This window comes from Electrophorus electricus, chromosome 20, assembly GCF_041902795.1.
Source record: "Electrophorus electricus isolate QZ-2024a chromosome 20, ASM4190279v1, whole genome shotgun sequence".
NCBI lineage: Eukaryota > Metazoa > Chordata > Actinopteri > Gymnotiformes > Gymnotidae > Electrophorus > Electrophorus electricus.
Genome location: NC_137516.1, coordinates 9,453,830 through 9,466,936, shown reverse-complemented (window position 1 = coordinate 9,466,936; position 13,107 = coordinate 9,453,830). Strand labels below are relative to the sequence as shown.

General features: G+C 35.8%; 2 protein-coding genes across 4 annotated transcripts in view; both read right to left on the bottom strand.

Moving 5' to 3' along the window:
• snrnp200 (small nuclear ribonucleoprotein 200 (U5)) overlaps positions 1-1,689 on the bottom strand; it is a 32,076-nt gene extending 30,387 nt beyond the window's left edge. Inside the window, exons 1-4 of the mRNA XM_035536329.2 lie at positions 1,301-1,689; positions 834-997; positions 546-717; positions 181-373 (exon numbers count right to left, since the gene is read on the bottom strand). Coding sequence (XP_035392222.1) covers positions 181-373; positions 546-717; positions 834-997; positions 1,301-1,345 — 574 coding nt within the window. The 5' untranslated portion in view covers positions 1,346-1,689. The remainder of the gene's footprint in view (positions 1-180; positions 374-545; positions 718-833; positions 998-1,300) is intronic.
• Positions 1,690-2,491: 802 nt separating this feature from the next.
• slc20a1a (solute carrier family 20 member 1a) lies at positions 2,492-11,262 on the bottom strand. 3 transcript variants are annotated; one of them, XM_027030473.3, is made up of 12 exons: positions 11,202-11,262; positions 11,001-11,072; positions 9,330-10,083; positions 8,804-8,944; positions 8,328-8,413; positions 8,137-8,233; positions 6,195-6,314; positions 5,391-5,603; positions 4,705-5,161; positions 4,134-4,319; positions 3,274-3,358; positions 2,492-3,075 (listed from the first exon to the last, which is right to left on the bottom strand). In XM_027030473.3, the coding sequence occupies exons 3-12, from the start codon at positions 9,676-9,678 to the stop codon at positions 2,911-2,913; spliced, it is 1,899 nt and encodes a 632-aa protein (XP_026886274.2). In that variant the 5' UTR covers positions 9,679-10,083; positions 11,001-11,072; positions 11,202-11,262; the 3' UTR covers positions 2,492-2,910. The 3 variants fall into 3 exon arrangements, 2 of the variants coding, with proteins under 2 accessions (XP_026886274.2, XP_081559774.1); XR_014118914.1 differs by lacking the exon at positions 11,202-11,262 and adding an exon at positions 3,471-3,860 and having other exon boundaries at positions 3,020-3,075; positions 11,001-11,195; XM_081703648.1 differs by lacking the exons at positions 4,134-4,319; positions 11,202-11,262 and having other exon boundaries at positions 11,001-11,195.
• Positions 11,263-13,107: the final 1,845 nt, after the last annotated feature.

Here is a 13,107-nt window from a genome sequence, read left to right as displayed (position 1 = left end):
TCTTGATACAATATAAATAGCCTCACCACAAAGTAAGCATAATTAAAAACAAAACATTAGACCAATATTAATATATGGACAAAGTTATGAACGTACATTTCAAATCATTCAGAAAGCTTAGTGGTGCAACAGTTACGAGCTTCATTTTACACATGGCAGTAACAAGGTTCATAGTTTTACCCATATTTTGGAGCTCCTTATCTCCTCCATAATCTGTAATCTTCTTGCCCAGGTTGACCAAGACATGGTAACGCGTATCATCTGTAGAGCCAAGCAGCTGTTCGACTTCTCTTCTCCTTTCCTTATCTCTCATTTTGTCATTCTTTAGGACAGCTAATACCTCATCAGCAGCACCACACAGGATGTCTCTTGGCTAAGACAGACACAAATGCTTCATTTTTAAACTCTTCTACTACTAAACACAAGCCGCATAATTTCTGAAAATTTTCTGAATATTTCTGCCAACATCTATTACTATTTATCTAGCAGCATTGAGGAGCAAGCTGTTTAGACAAAGTGCATGTCACTGTCAATATTGGAAATACCTGGTCTCCGAGAGCAGCCTGAATGAAGCTGAGGAGGATTTCATATGTCTCTCTGGTCTCTTTGGTCTTGGGTTTGTATACAATGCCCACCATCTCATCAATACCCTCAGACAGCAGTGTGAAGCCTTTCATTTTATTAATATCATGTCTGTCCTCATCCCTTTTTCTTCTCCTACATCACACAGGCATAAGTTAAGCACTACAAGAAAAACTTGTGCAAAAACCTTCATTTTGTTAACATTTAGAAGTTAAAAGTCATTTATACCTCTACTAACAAAATATACTTACTTTGCCCTCTTCTCTTCCAACATTTGAGGCTTTGTTCTTTGACTCTTGTCTCCCATTTTGGTTCCCTCCAGCTTTCCAACCAGTGACAAAACCTCGCCCGTGGGCTCATCTCGCCGAGTGCGGTCGATGAGAGAGCGGTCGGCTTGCAAGACCAAGTTTGAGTTCTACGGTGCAAAGACAATAATACAACACTCAACGACACACAAACTCCCACGAACGTACGCAGTTTCTTGCATTTATTTCTAACAAGTACAACAATTAGACCAAACTGTTAGAGTGCTTATTAGTTCTTTGACGAAATCCAGCAAAAGAGCTGCAAGTTAGCCAGCCAGCAATTTTACATTTTCGTTTAGCCCAGTAGCAAGTTCAAAGGCTCTAGCAAAACGTGCGCCAAAACACAGCAAAAAGACTTAGCATGATGAGCTAGCCTAGGTAGATACTGACAAGTCGTTACTTGTAATACTTACCGCTTTATATTCATACTGCAAGCTACGCGCTGTAACATCTGCCATACTTCTATTCTAAAAAAATATAAAAAACTGAAATCCTAAACCCAGATACAACTCAAACACTTTAATTTAGCTAGCTAGCTGACTAGCCAGCTAGCTAGCTAGCAAATAACTTGGCTACAATGTTAGCTGTATTCGGACACGTTCAGCTAAGCAACTTTATTTTGCACAAACCAAATCGTTGTACAAAACACGTAGATCGCACCGACAGTCGAGGTGGTAGACTGGGATCTATAATAGAGCACTCAAAATAGATATGCAATATAACAAATTCCGTTGATTTTAGCCAGCTAGCTTTGCATGAAACTAATCAGTTCCAAGCGTGCAAAACGCTGCTACAACGACAGGCATATGATGATAATTTCCGGCTCCAGGCATTTCCGGCTGTAGGGGGAAATTATCGACGCCATGTGGCGTGGCTGTCTCTCAACAAGAGACTTTTTAGAGTTAAAACAAATCCACACGTCGTGCACGTGAGTGAAACACCTCAAGACGAGATTCACACCGCAGTGGTAGTTAACATAGAACATAATATACAAGAAATATACAAACATGTGACACTATATATATATATATATATATATATATATATATATATATATATATATATATATATATATATATATATATATATATATATATATATCACGTTTGTATCACACTGCGGAGCAAGCAGATTTAGCGGCAATACCAACAGTTAAACTGATATTCATTAGCAGTATGCCATTTTTCATAATAGACTTCTGTACAATTGAACTCCATCCACTCGATATCCATTTATGCTTGGGTGAAAAAAACAATCTAAGCTTAGTAAGCTTGGTAAGATTGGTGTCATGTCAGACAGATCCAGGATGAGGGGAACATGACATCTCAAGTGGGACCAGGAGCAGTCTCTGGTTCAAAAAGGGCTGCAGGAATGAAAACCTGTAGCCATACCAGCTCTTTGTGGGTAGGACTGACTGTGTCAATGTCAACTGGCTCATTCTGTATTTATATACATGAATGAGAGAGATTCAAAATTGATTTTGATGAAGGACTTCACTACAGTTTTGAATCTCTCTCTCTCTCACTCTGTGTGTGTGTGTGTGTGTCTCTCTCTCACACATACACACACACACACACACACATACATCAAAATATAGAATAAAACAACTTTTCAAACATTAGTTTTTATTGTCATGCAAGCGTAGATTCATAAATAAAGCACTGCCTTATGATGGCCTAAATCACTTGTTTGTGGATACATTTTTATGTGTGGAACTCCTAAGTGCACTTAATGTATAAGAATATATACACATTCTCAAACGTCAGGAATCATATAGCTATAATGAAAATTAGATATACATTGTCATGGAGATAGTTCTACTAGAAAACCCTATTCAAATATAATGATGCACATAAAATAAATATCTAAATCACAGATCAAATATGTCTACCTAATCACATATTGCACATCAAACAAATTTTATAGTCATAATGAAAACCAGAGTTTTCTGGAAAAAAGGCCCTCTTTTGCACATACAGTATTTCTTAAAAGCATTTAAATGAAAACAGCTCTAGGGAACCTTTTAGTTTACTGGTAGAAATGCATAATAGAATAGTGCCATAATGGCAGCACTAATAAGACCAGAAATTGGCACAGTCACAAACCAGGCAATAAAAATATTCCGAAACAAATGCCAGTCAACAGACTTCCTGGAGCGAAGCCAGCCCACAGCCACTACAGATCCAACCTGTTAATTTAAAAGCACAAAGTGGCAGAGACAAATACTATGTAGCTGAAAGCAACATACACAATTTAACCCTTAACTACTCAAATTTACCAATGGCAGATTGCTATCAATTAAGTAATTGATATTCCATGTTTCTGAAAACTAGTGCTCTAGTGAAAACTAGCCACTGCATATTTCTGTCTGAATATGACAATTCACCTTGCAATGAGTGGTGCTGACTGGAAGACCAATGTTGGAAGCAATCACTACTGTCACAGCAGAGGCCAGTTCAATGCTGAATCCACTATAAAGAAATGATTACAATATCAGTCATTTTGTGTTTTACACAAAGGTCCATGAGAATTATATTAATATTGACAAACAAAACAAAAGACAAAAACCCAAATATGACACACAGTGGAGCCCTCAAATGGTTCCCATGGTAATTGGAGCACTAAGGGATGTGACCGCTAGACTGGGAGAGTGGCTCCAACAGATCCCAGGAACAACATCTGAGATCTCAGTCCAGAAGAGTGCAGTCCTGGGAACGGTTAAAACTCCATGCAGGACCATAGAGCTCCCAGGCCTCTGGTACAGTGGTACAGTACCTGAGCTTATAGGAAAAAGAGACTACCCAGAAGAGGGAAAGTGGGGAATTTTATATTTTTGATTCCAGGTGAGTAACTACAGTGTACTTTAGTAAAAGATGCAGAGATGGTCAAGATTGCAGTGAAGTACGGAAGTACACAAGGTTTCCAGGAAACAGGATGTTTTGGACCTTCCTCAGCTGTGCAAGAAAAATGCTTCTGAGGACGTAATAAATGCTTATTACATTATTTGACACTCAGTAAGATTTCAATTAAGAGATTAATTTTGTGGTTAATTATTCAGTAACATTTTATAATTTTAGGGTTAAGATTTTTCCTATTTCTTAAAATTGCATGTATTGAAGTGCAATCTAATGTCAGCAATATAATGGTTAACAGCCACCCTGCTATCTAAAAATCAGTATTGGCATCAGCACTGGCAAAACCTATATTCGCCAACCACTATTCGAGTGTAATTGTGTTACCTCTTACCTAGAAGGGGTAATGGGGGTCAGATCTTTGCCCATAGTTTGTATAACTCTCCGGCCCCAAACCCACAGCCCAGTGCAAATACCCACTCCCCCATAAAGGAGTAGCCAGAGGGGTGTTGGGGCTTTAGAAGCTACAGAGGCACTTTCATACACCAGCCAGAGAGCTACTAAGGGTCCTATTGCATTGCTGGAAAGGGAAGAGGGAAACAAGGGAATTTAATAATTATAATGTATTTATGGTTTTGTATGCTCATAAATGTATATAAGGTGCAATTTAGTAATGCCAGTACCAGTGACTAGGAAAATAAATCCTTGTTTAACTTTATATGGTTAACTGCCATATTTACCTTATATGTCTTAAACAGAACAGAATTTCTAAACAGAATAATTTAGGCAGTGGCCTAGGTTTCATTTCAACAACACCACTCACATCACCCAACCTAACATATTATTTGAGTAGTGTGAGCAGGAATTACTGGGAGGGACACGTCTCACCACCCCCTTCAGAACTATGTCTATGCATTTAGGATTCCTATTGCTAAGTGAAAAGCTTACCAACCAGAATTACATACCTGACATCATTCCCCCCATGAGCAAAAGATCCAAAGCATGCAGTGAGAATTTGCAGAAACTGGAAGAGCATTGACACCTCTGGTTTATCAATCTCTAGCTCATCCACATCCTCTTCCTCTAGAGGGTCCTCTCCACTCTCTCCATCACCCAAATCTACAGCTAGAGCATCAACACCAGCAGCATCTAACACTGCTGTACAGTAGCTGTTGTAACTATCCATGCGTGAACGCCGTTTCTCTCCAGTCTCTCTAAATCCGTGGATACCATAGATTGCCATGGTGTAGGATGTGTAGCTGTTGTTGCGGCGGATGGGTTTATCGTCACTCTCACCCATGCATTCACCCATCTTAGTGAGATGCAACTTGAGCAACAAATCTTTGTAGATGCCAGAGTCTTTGTGCACTGTATGGAACTGACTCCCATGCAGCTCTGCAATTACTATTCCTTCATTTAGCACTGTAGTTGGCATACAAGTTAAGATACATTAAAGAATATCATCTTGCACAAATGAGCAATAAAATATTACACTTTTTTGGCCATTACATTACATTATTTTTTTTAGCAAATTCGGCAATTTTACCTTAATTAAATTTTGATTTAATATTTGAAATAAGCAAGATATTTGCAAAAGAGCTAATTTAAAGTTTTAAAAGAATCTCATTTTCAGTTACTCGAGGAAACTGACCATTGCTGCACTCCAGGCCTTTACTGTCAAAGACCTTAGTATCAAGGTCACCTTCTTCTGAGCCCCCAATGTCAAAGGCCACATTCCTATCAGCAGGAGGTGTGCAGGGAAGAGGTAAGTAGGACTGAGGTGTTATATGATGTTCCACTGGTTCATCTGTGGGGGTACTCTTCTCAACCAGTGATGTATCACCATGATTATGTGTAATTACACCTAATGATAAGAAATACAAAATTGATTCCATTTTGCAAACTGAACGATTATGTGATATTGAGCAATAAGAGGTGCAAATGTTGAGAAGAGTGAGGTTTGTTAAGGGCAAATCCATAATCAGTCATTGGGACGGTCAATGATAGAAAAGCCAGAGTAATCAGTCATAGAAACAAAACTGGAATACATAGCTAACAACCAAACAGAACACAAAAAATAAAACATGACAAAGAGAAAGCAGGAATTAAGCACACAAACATAGAACCACACTGGTATGGAGAACACTGGGACATGGCACATAGTACTTCCAACAAAGTCCTTCACTATACAATGATCAGTAACAAGACTGGGAAAGCGTTTAAATACAGTGTTTAAATACACAGACTAATGAGGTCTAATGTGACACAGATGAGAACAATAAGGGGTGAAGACCAGAAACAGAACCAAAACAAAGGAACACATGGCAAGTTGCTAAGGGAACCACACCACCAGATGAAGGGAACCTATTTATAAAAATTCTATAAAACAGAAGATTAAATAAGTTTAAAGAAGACAACAGAGGTTAAATGAGAAACAGATGATGCTGAAACATACTTTTCATCTTCTTCTTTAAGCGAGGACACACGACAAACCATACCACCAGAGCAGTCAGGAGAGAACAACCCAGTGAAATGAAGAGAGTGCCCCACCACGGTATTCTGTTGAAGCCCAGCACTGTTCAAAAACAAGAGGGAAAGATGTTTGAAATCCTGGCAAGTCTAGGCTTTCTGTGCTCTGCAGCTATACAGGGGCGGAGCTTGCATTTTCAGTATATGGCTTCAGCTAAAAAAGCCTAGATACAAACTACAAAAATTGTATAAAGCCTATATGAACATAAATGTACATATTTTCAGCAAATATCTGTGCAATCATGCAGTAAAAATTGATGCTATTTTATAAAAATAGATAACAGTGTGGTTATATGGACATTAATGTGTTTATCTTATTTTGTTGTTCAACCAAAAATGTTTTTAATGCGACACCAAGCAGTACTTGGACGTGATTTATGCATCAGGCATATTCTAATCGACTCCTGAAAATGTGCGGCATGGTTCCATGGAAACAGCCCATTTAGCCTAAGCAGCATGTTTGCAGGTGTTTGTACTTTAATGAGTGAAAGTAGAAATGAAAATGATCAGAAACTCATGCTTCATGCAGAAATTCATGCTTTCAAACACTGCACAAATACAAAAATAGACATGATGATTAGATAATGATTAGATAAACGACGCTATTAAAAATCCAAACCTATCAGCACTTTTATCCAGTGGCAGTGCTGGCACAATATTAGACCTGCAAGACCTTTATCCAATATTAGACCGACAAAACCTTTATACAAATGTCTTGAACCATAATGCACTTACTTGCCTAAAAGGTATGTTTCAAATTAGAACTTAACTGTCATCAGTCTGCATTAACCTCCATACTTGAAGTCAATTTACACCTCAAGAAGTTTATTGTCTGTTAGAAATAATTAAACAAAACTCCCCTAAAGGGTGCAAAGAAAAATATTCAGTATATAAACTGCTGAATCTATTTTTACCAATGTACAACCATTTTTCAAAGTTGTGAGTCATATTTAGTGAGGATGAATAGGAGTGAATTTCTGGTGAAACCAAGTTTCAACAAATTTTTTTAATTTCCTTGAAGCAGGACAGTCCATTCTAGAGACAGTATCAGGCATGTTCATGTGCATGGTACAGCAGATAATGAGAGAAAGTAATTCTCTGCTGTTTAATGATTAGAAAATGAAGTCATTAACTGTGAGTTAGCATGTTTTTACTTAAGCCTATCTCTCTGTGTTTTGAGAATGTGAACATAATATATTAAGTTAGATGTTATATTGCTAATCTTACAACAATTTTACAAACCAAAAAACAGATGGAAACTATTGGACAGATTTGGTTGGAAATCAATATTATTTTTTGCTGATTATGATAGTCAAACTTTGCTCTGATAAATATCACCTATGGCAAATATTAGCAAGCACCTAATTTGTCTGCTCATGGCTTATGATCTTGGTAACATCTTTTTAAAAATGTGTCCATTATGTGTGTGCAACTGTGTGTCTGTGCACATGCAAGCTAAAGAAGAAAATATGTGAATGCAGTAGGGGGAAATACTGAAAGCTATATTGATGTCTGTGTGATACTTTTTGTATTTTGTGGTTAATAATTGCTGACAAACAACAGCCCTCTCAATTAGGTCAAACTTGCAAAGTGAGAAGGTCAAAATGACCTGCTTAATAAACATCTCTCAACCAAACTAAAGTCAAGACAAACAAGCTGAAAACATGGCAGAAGATTAGGAGTGGGAAATACCTGCTGAATTACCAAGAGTCAAAAGAATATGAAATGACAAAGACATTCACCATTGTCAGACACAAAAACATACTATTCAAACTGGGTTTAAAATATTCAAATAACTTACAAAGGTATGTCTAATGTGAGCATGGTTATGTGTGCATGCATGTGCATATGTGCAGGACTGTACTTACTTGGTGCTCCAGTGAACATAATGGAGAACAGATTCATTCCCATGGTAACAGCATAGAATACAGGAAGGGCTTTTAGACCATTGGGCAATGGGTCATCCTTGAATGCATAAAATAGTCAATGTAAATCACAACCAATATTTAATAAAACTCCATATTTGCACATAAAAATTAGCAGTAGGTTTTTATTTTACCTTATTTAGGATAAACTTTCGGACAAAGTAAAAAAGAATGGCAGACATGATGCCTGACAGAAGAGGGGAGAGGAACCAGGAAGAAACTGGAGAAACATAAACAAATAAACCCAAAACAAACTATTAAAAACTCTAAGTTTTATTGTGTTATATTTATTAAAATAATTTGAAAATGGGATGTTCTGGGTATATTTCTATATAGAGATCATGTTATTAGATGATCTCAAGTTTATTAAAACTCAAAGCTGTGTGTCCATAAACTGCCTAAATCACCTGATAAATTTAATGCATGTAAACACTTTTCATATATTTACATTTCTATCTGCAGTCAAACTGTATTGTTCCTTAAATAAAGATATAAGTAACAAACAAGATATCTTCAAATTAAAGAATTAAGCCTTGATTTGATCTAAAAGTTTATTGCCATGATATATTTTTAAAGTAGGTTAGATAAAGGCATATTAAAAATGTCTTACCAATATGGAGAAGTTCCAGCCATTTTACCCCTTGATAACCCCTAGCAACTATGGAAAAACCAATAGTGGCCCCAACAATACAATGTGTTCCAGAGATAGGGAGCTTCAAAAATGAAGCCACCAACTGCCAAACAGCTGACCCTGCAGTATAAATACATGTTTTTGATATATCAGTTTGATATAAGGCACATTTGACAGGATAAACTTCCAGAAAAAGTAAAAGAGAATAGCAGATATGATGCCTTAGAGCACAGGGGAGATGAACCAAGAAGACACTGAAGCAAATATAAATGAATTAACCCAGAAAAACAAGATATTAAAAAGCGAGATGAACTGTTCTATGATGTTGAATGGTAGCAATTAAACAAATATATGAGGAAAAAGTAAATATACAAACATATGTCTATAAACATATGAAGTTGGTAGCTATTGTGCAATAGGGAAAACCTAATTAACTTTGGGTCAAAAATTTAAAAATAAAACAAAAGTAAATAAATGCAATTTAAAATTATAAACACTTTCTTACCAAACATGGCACTGATGGAGCCAGCCATTAGCAGTGGCTCAGAGCCATTGTACATGTGAATGTCAATGATGCCAGATCGAATGGTCTCACTGACTTTTGCCCCCAGAAGGATAGCACCCAATGTTTCAAATATGGTAGCAAGGATGCAAGCTTGACGCAGTGTGACTACTTCAGAGCCCACTGCTGTGCCAAAAGAGTTAGCCACATCATTGGCTCCCACAGAAAATGCCAAGATAAAAGCAATGATGAAGCCCAAAACCAAGAGCCATAGAAAGGGAGACATATCGGCTTTGGTGACTAAGGTTGCTGTGGTAACAGCTACTAGTGATGCTACTGTGGTGGACTCCATTGCAGTTATTTGAATGTACCTTTCATCAAACTGCTATGATCTAACTTTTAGTTATTAAGATATAAATATATATGAATGCATTACAGAATTTATGCAACATATGGGCAAAATAAGATATTGTTTAAAAAAGGTTAATATATAGTCAAAATACAGATAACAAGGTTGGTGATTTACAAAAAAGTAGTTTATATGAGGGAACTTTAAAAATGTAATATCATTGTCAAACTAAAGAAAATCAGCAATGCCCTTTTCCTTTCATCTCTCTGTCTGGGAAATGAATGGAAGTGGCAAAAAGCACATGCTAGCTGCATATACTAAGCTTAGCTTTTGCTTTGTTTTGGCCACATACAGCTACACACACAGAAAATGCCATTGCAGAGGACATCTTATGGTGAACAGCAAATTCTGAAAAAGAAAGAATTGAGCAGAAATGTGGCATTTTAAGTAGGCCACAACATTATAAAACAGAAAACACCAAACACACAAATTTGCTTTTTATATTCTAAGGTTATTTCAAAGTAATTCCAAAATAATTTCTTCCTTGGCAGAATATTGCAGTTAACCATTCAGAAGGCAATATATTAAACATTACATATCAAACATATATGCAGTTGTAAAATGAAAATGGTTCATCAAATATGCTGAAGGCCCTCTGAATGAAACATTCTCTTTCTTTGAAAACCTTCTGTACTTCACTGACATTTTGGTATAATAATAAGGAAATTTGGTATACTACTACTACTACTACTACTACTACTACTACTACTAATAATAATAATAATAATAATAATGAAAATAAGGCATTTTCTTAAACAAAGAGTGGTTTTCATTACCAGCAAAACAATTTTAAGTTTTTGCCATTTGATTCAAATATGAAAATATGAATCTTGCTATTATTAATCTTACTATTATTCACGTAGGTAAGTAGCTGTAAAATAAACAGTGGGCCGATGCCAGGATATAATTTGTTGAGGGGAACACTTTTTCACTAACAGTTTTTTTTTTTTTTGAAGGTGTGAAGTACAGCGTTGGCGGATTAGATAATTGTCACGAGACATAAAATTGGTACTTAATTTGAAAATGACAAGAGTACTGAAGTAAAAGTGTATACGTATCTTACTAATAACAATATTTTAACAATTTTGCATAGACACTGTAACAGAATACTGGCCTACTGAAATAGGTATGTTCTTTTGAGTTGTAGTGACTTTCAAGTCCCGTTTGCGCACCCTCTTTTTGCAAAGAAGGTGTTAAAGCACTAGAAGAAGCTCCGATAGGTCAAAGCACAATAATGTATTAATTATAGCAAGTAGGCTACTCACCAAGGGCGTTATCGGTGTAAAAGGTACATCGAAATGTTCATCAATCACAGAGTGGCGCCAATATTTGAAACGCTAATTTAAACAGAAATACAGCCTATAAATAAACAAAACACAGCTATTGCAAAAGAAACTATTTTAATTAGTGTAATTGCCAAACATTCACTCAAAAATCTACTCGGATATATTTTCATGTGATCTTACTTGGCTCCCTCATTAGCTCTGAGGCTCTGTAAATATCCAAGGCTGATTTTATATGTGTGTGTGTGTGTGTGTGTGTGTGTGTGTGTGTGTGTGTGTGTGTGTTTTGTTTTGTTTTTTTGCTTCAGAGGAGGCGGTCAAACGGCTGATTAGGACACACCTCCGTAGCAATGTGGGTTGTTTGAATCACAGGAAACAGCTTTTAATATTTAGCTACTGGTGAACTATTTTTAATGTGCTTTTTCGTAGTAGCTATATTTATATGTTTTCAATGTTCTGTACGGTGAAATTGTTGTAAGGTGCGCCTATGTATTGAACTGAATGATTTTAAAACAAAACATTTTCTTAACATTTGCCTATTTTTTAAATAAAACATTATAGCTATATTTCACATAAATGTTAAACCTCTGCTTACAATTAGCAGTTTCCTTAAAATAGTTTTAAGAAATCTTCATCAGTTTTCCAGTGAATGTCCATGGCCACAATAAGAGAATATTATTATGTCTTGAAGTGAGAGAGATTTAAAATCTAACATAAATTAAAAACAAGCAAAAATATAATATAATATAATATAATATAATATAATATAATATAATATAATATAATTATTTTGTGATGGAAAGTTATTCTTGCAAAACACTGCATAAGTACCAACTTCACAAACACAATATTTTTAAAATATAAAATAAAAAAGCTGATCCCTCAACATCATCAACTTTACGCACAAAGAGGAGATGCTACAATGCACACAAAATTGCTGACAGCCTTACACTGTGTAATTATTATTTACAAGTTACCTTGTCTTGAGGATGGAAAAGGTTTGTTCAGCATAAAGTTACCGGATTCAATTTCTGGAGAACTTTTTGTACTCCCCATTTGAAGGGAATAAAGAAGAACACCAGGGAACATATTGTTTTAAAGTTTAAAATGTTATGAAATTTGTTATCAATCCACAATCCTCAGATAATGCTCGGAAAGAAACCCACTTTTTGTATGTCAGTGGATTTGTTGTGTTGCTTTAAAAAACTGATCACTGGAAATTATTTTAAGATCTCTTGAAGTTCATATTTAACTCTGAGGTAGCTGTCTTTTGGATAAAGAGATTACACATTTGTTTTCAATGACACCTCTTACAAGAGAGTAATAGTTAAAGAAATAATGAAATGATTACATGATTACATGATTAAATGATTAATGATTACACAGTAGAAGACAAATAACTCCAGTGCTAAATCCAGGACATTTGCATGTGGACTTAAAGCTATGGAAACTGGCAAGTTGGCTAAATTAGCTTGATGTTATGTTTTTGTGCTATTAAAATTCATTCTGAAATATTGAATTATATTAGAGCATAATTTACCAAATATTACACTACTATAATATTATACTACTGAATCTCATACCTCAATAAAGCTCAAAATTTTGAACTATTGCATTATCCAGCTATTAAATTGAGTTCCAGTGAAATCAAATGTATGTGGCTTGAAGAACTGTTAATGTTTAGTACTCATTTTCTCCTTTGTTTCCTTTAAGAACTTTTAGGAATGCCAAAAATAATTTCCCTGCCCATAAGCATACAGTGGTGGCATTGCTTGCTTGTGGCCACATCTCTAACCCCATATTTAAGGGTCACATCAAAACAGGAAAAGAGCTTTCAGACTAAACTGTTTTGTTTTGTTTTGTCTCACTCACCTGAGTTTACCTCTGTTAAAGCCTTGCCAGTGAGATGCAGAATGACAAGACACTAAAAAAATGTTTTCTTTCAGTTTGTCTAAGGCAAACATATTTCTGAAATGAGGTCTGTGCAGCATAGCAAATAAATATGGCATAGGGATTGGTGCTATGCTGCACAGACCTCATTTCAGAAATATGTTTGCCTTAGAAAAACTGAAAGAAAACATATTTTTTT

Excerpts from the sequence above, each read along its gene's own strand:
- slc20a1a (XM_027030473.3), bottom strand. The coding sequence starts at position 9,678 with ATGGAGTCCACCACAGTAGCATCACTAGTAGCTGTTACCACAGCAACC. Across the intron at positions 6,315-8,136 it reads TATGTTCACTGGAGCACCAA|TGCTGGGCTTCAACAGAATA; the intron begins GTAAGTACAGTC and ends GTTTTTGAACAG. Across the intron at positions 5,162-5,390 it reads AGGCCTGGAGTGCAGCAATG|TGCTAAATGAAGGAATAGTA; the intron begins GTCAGTTTCCTC and ends TGCCAACTACAG.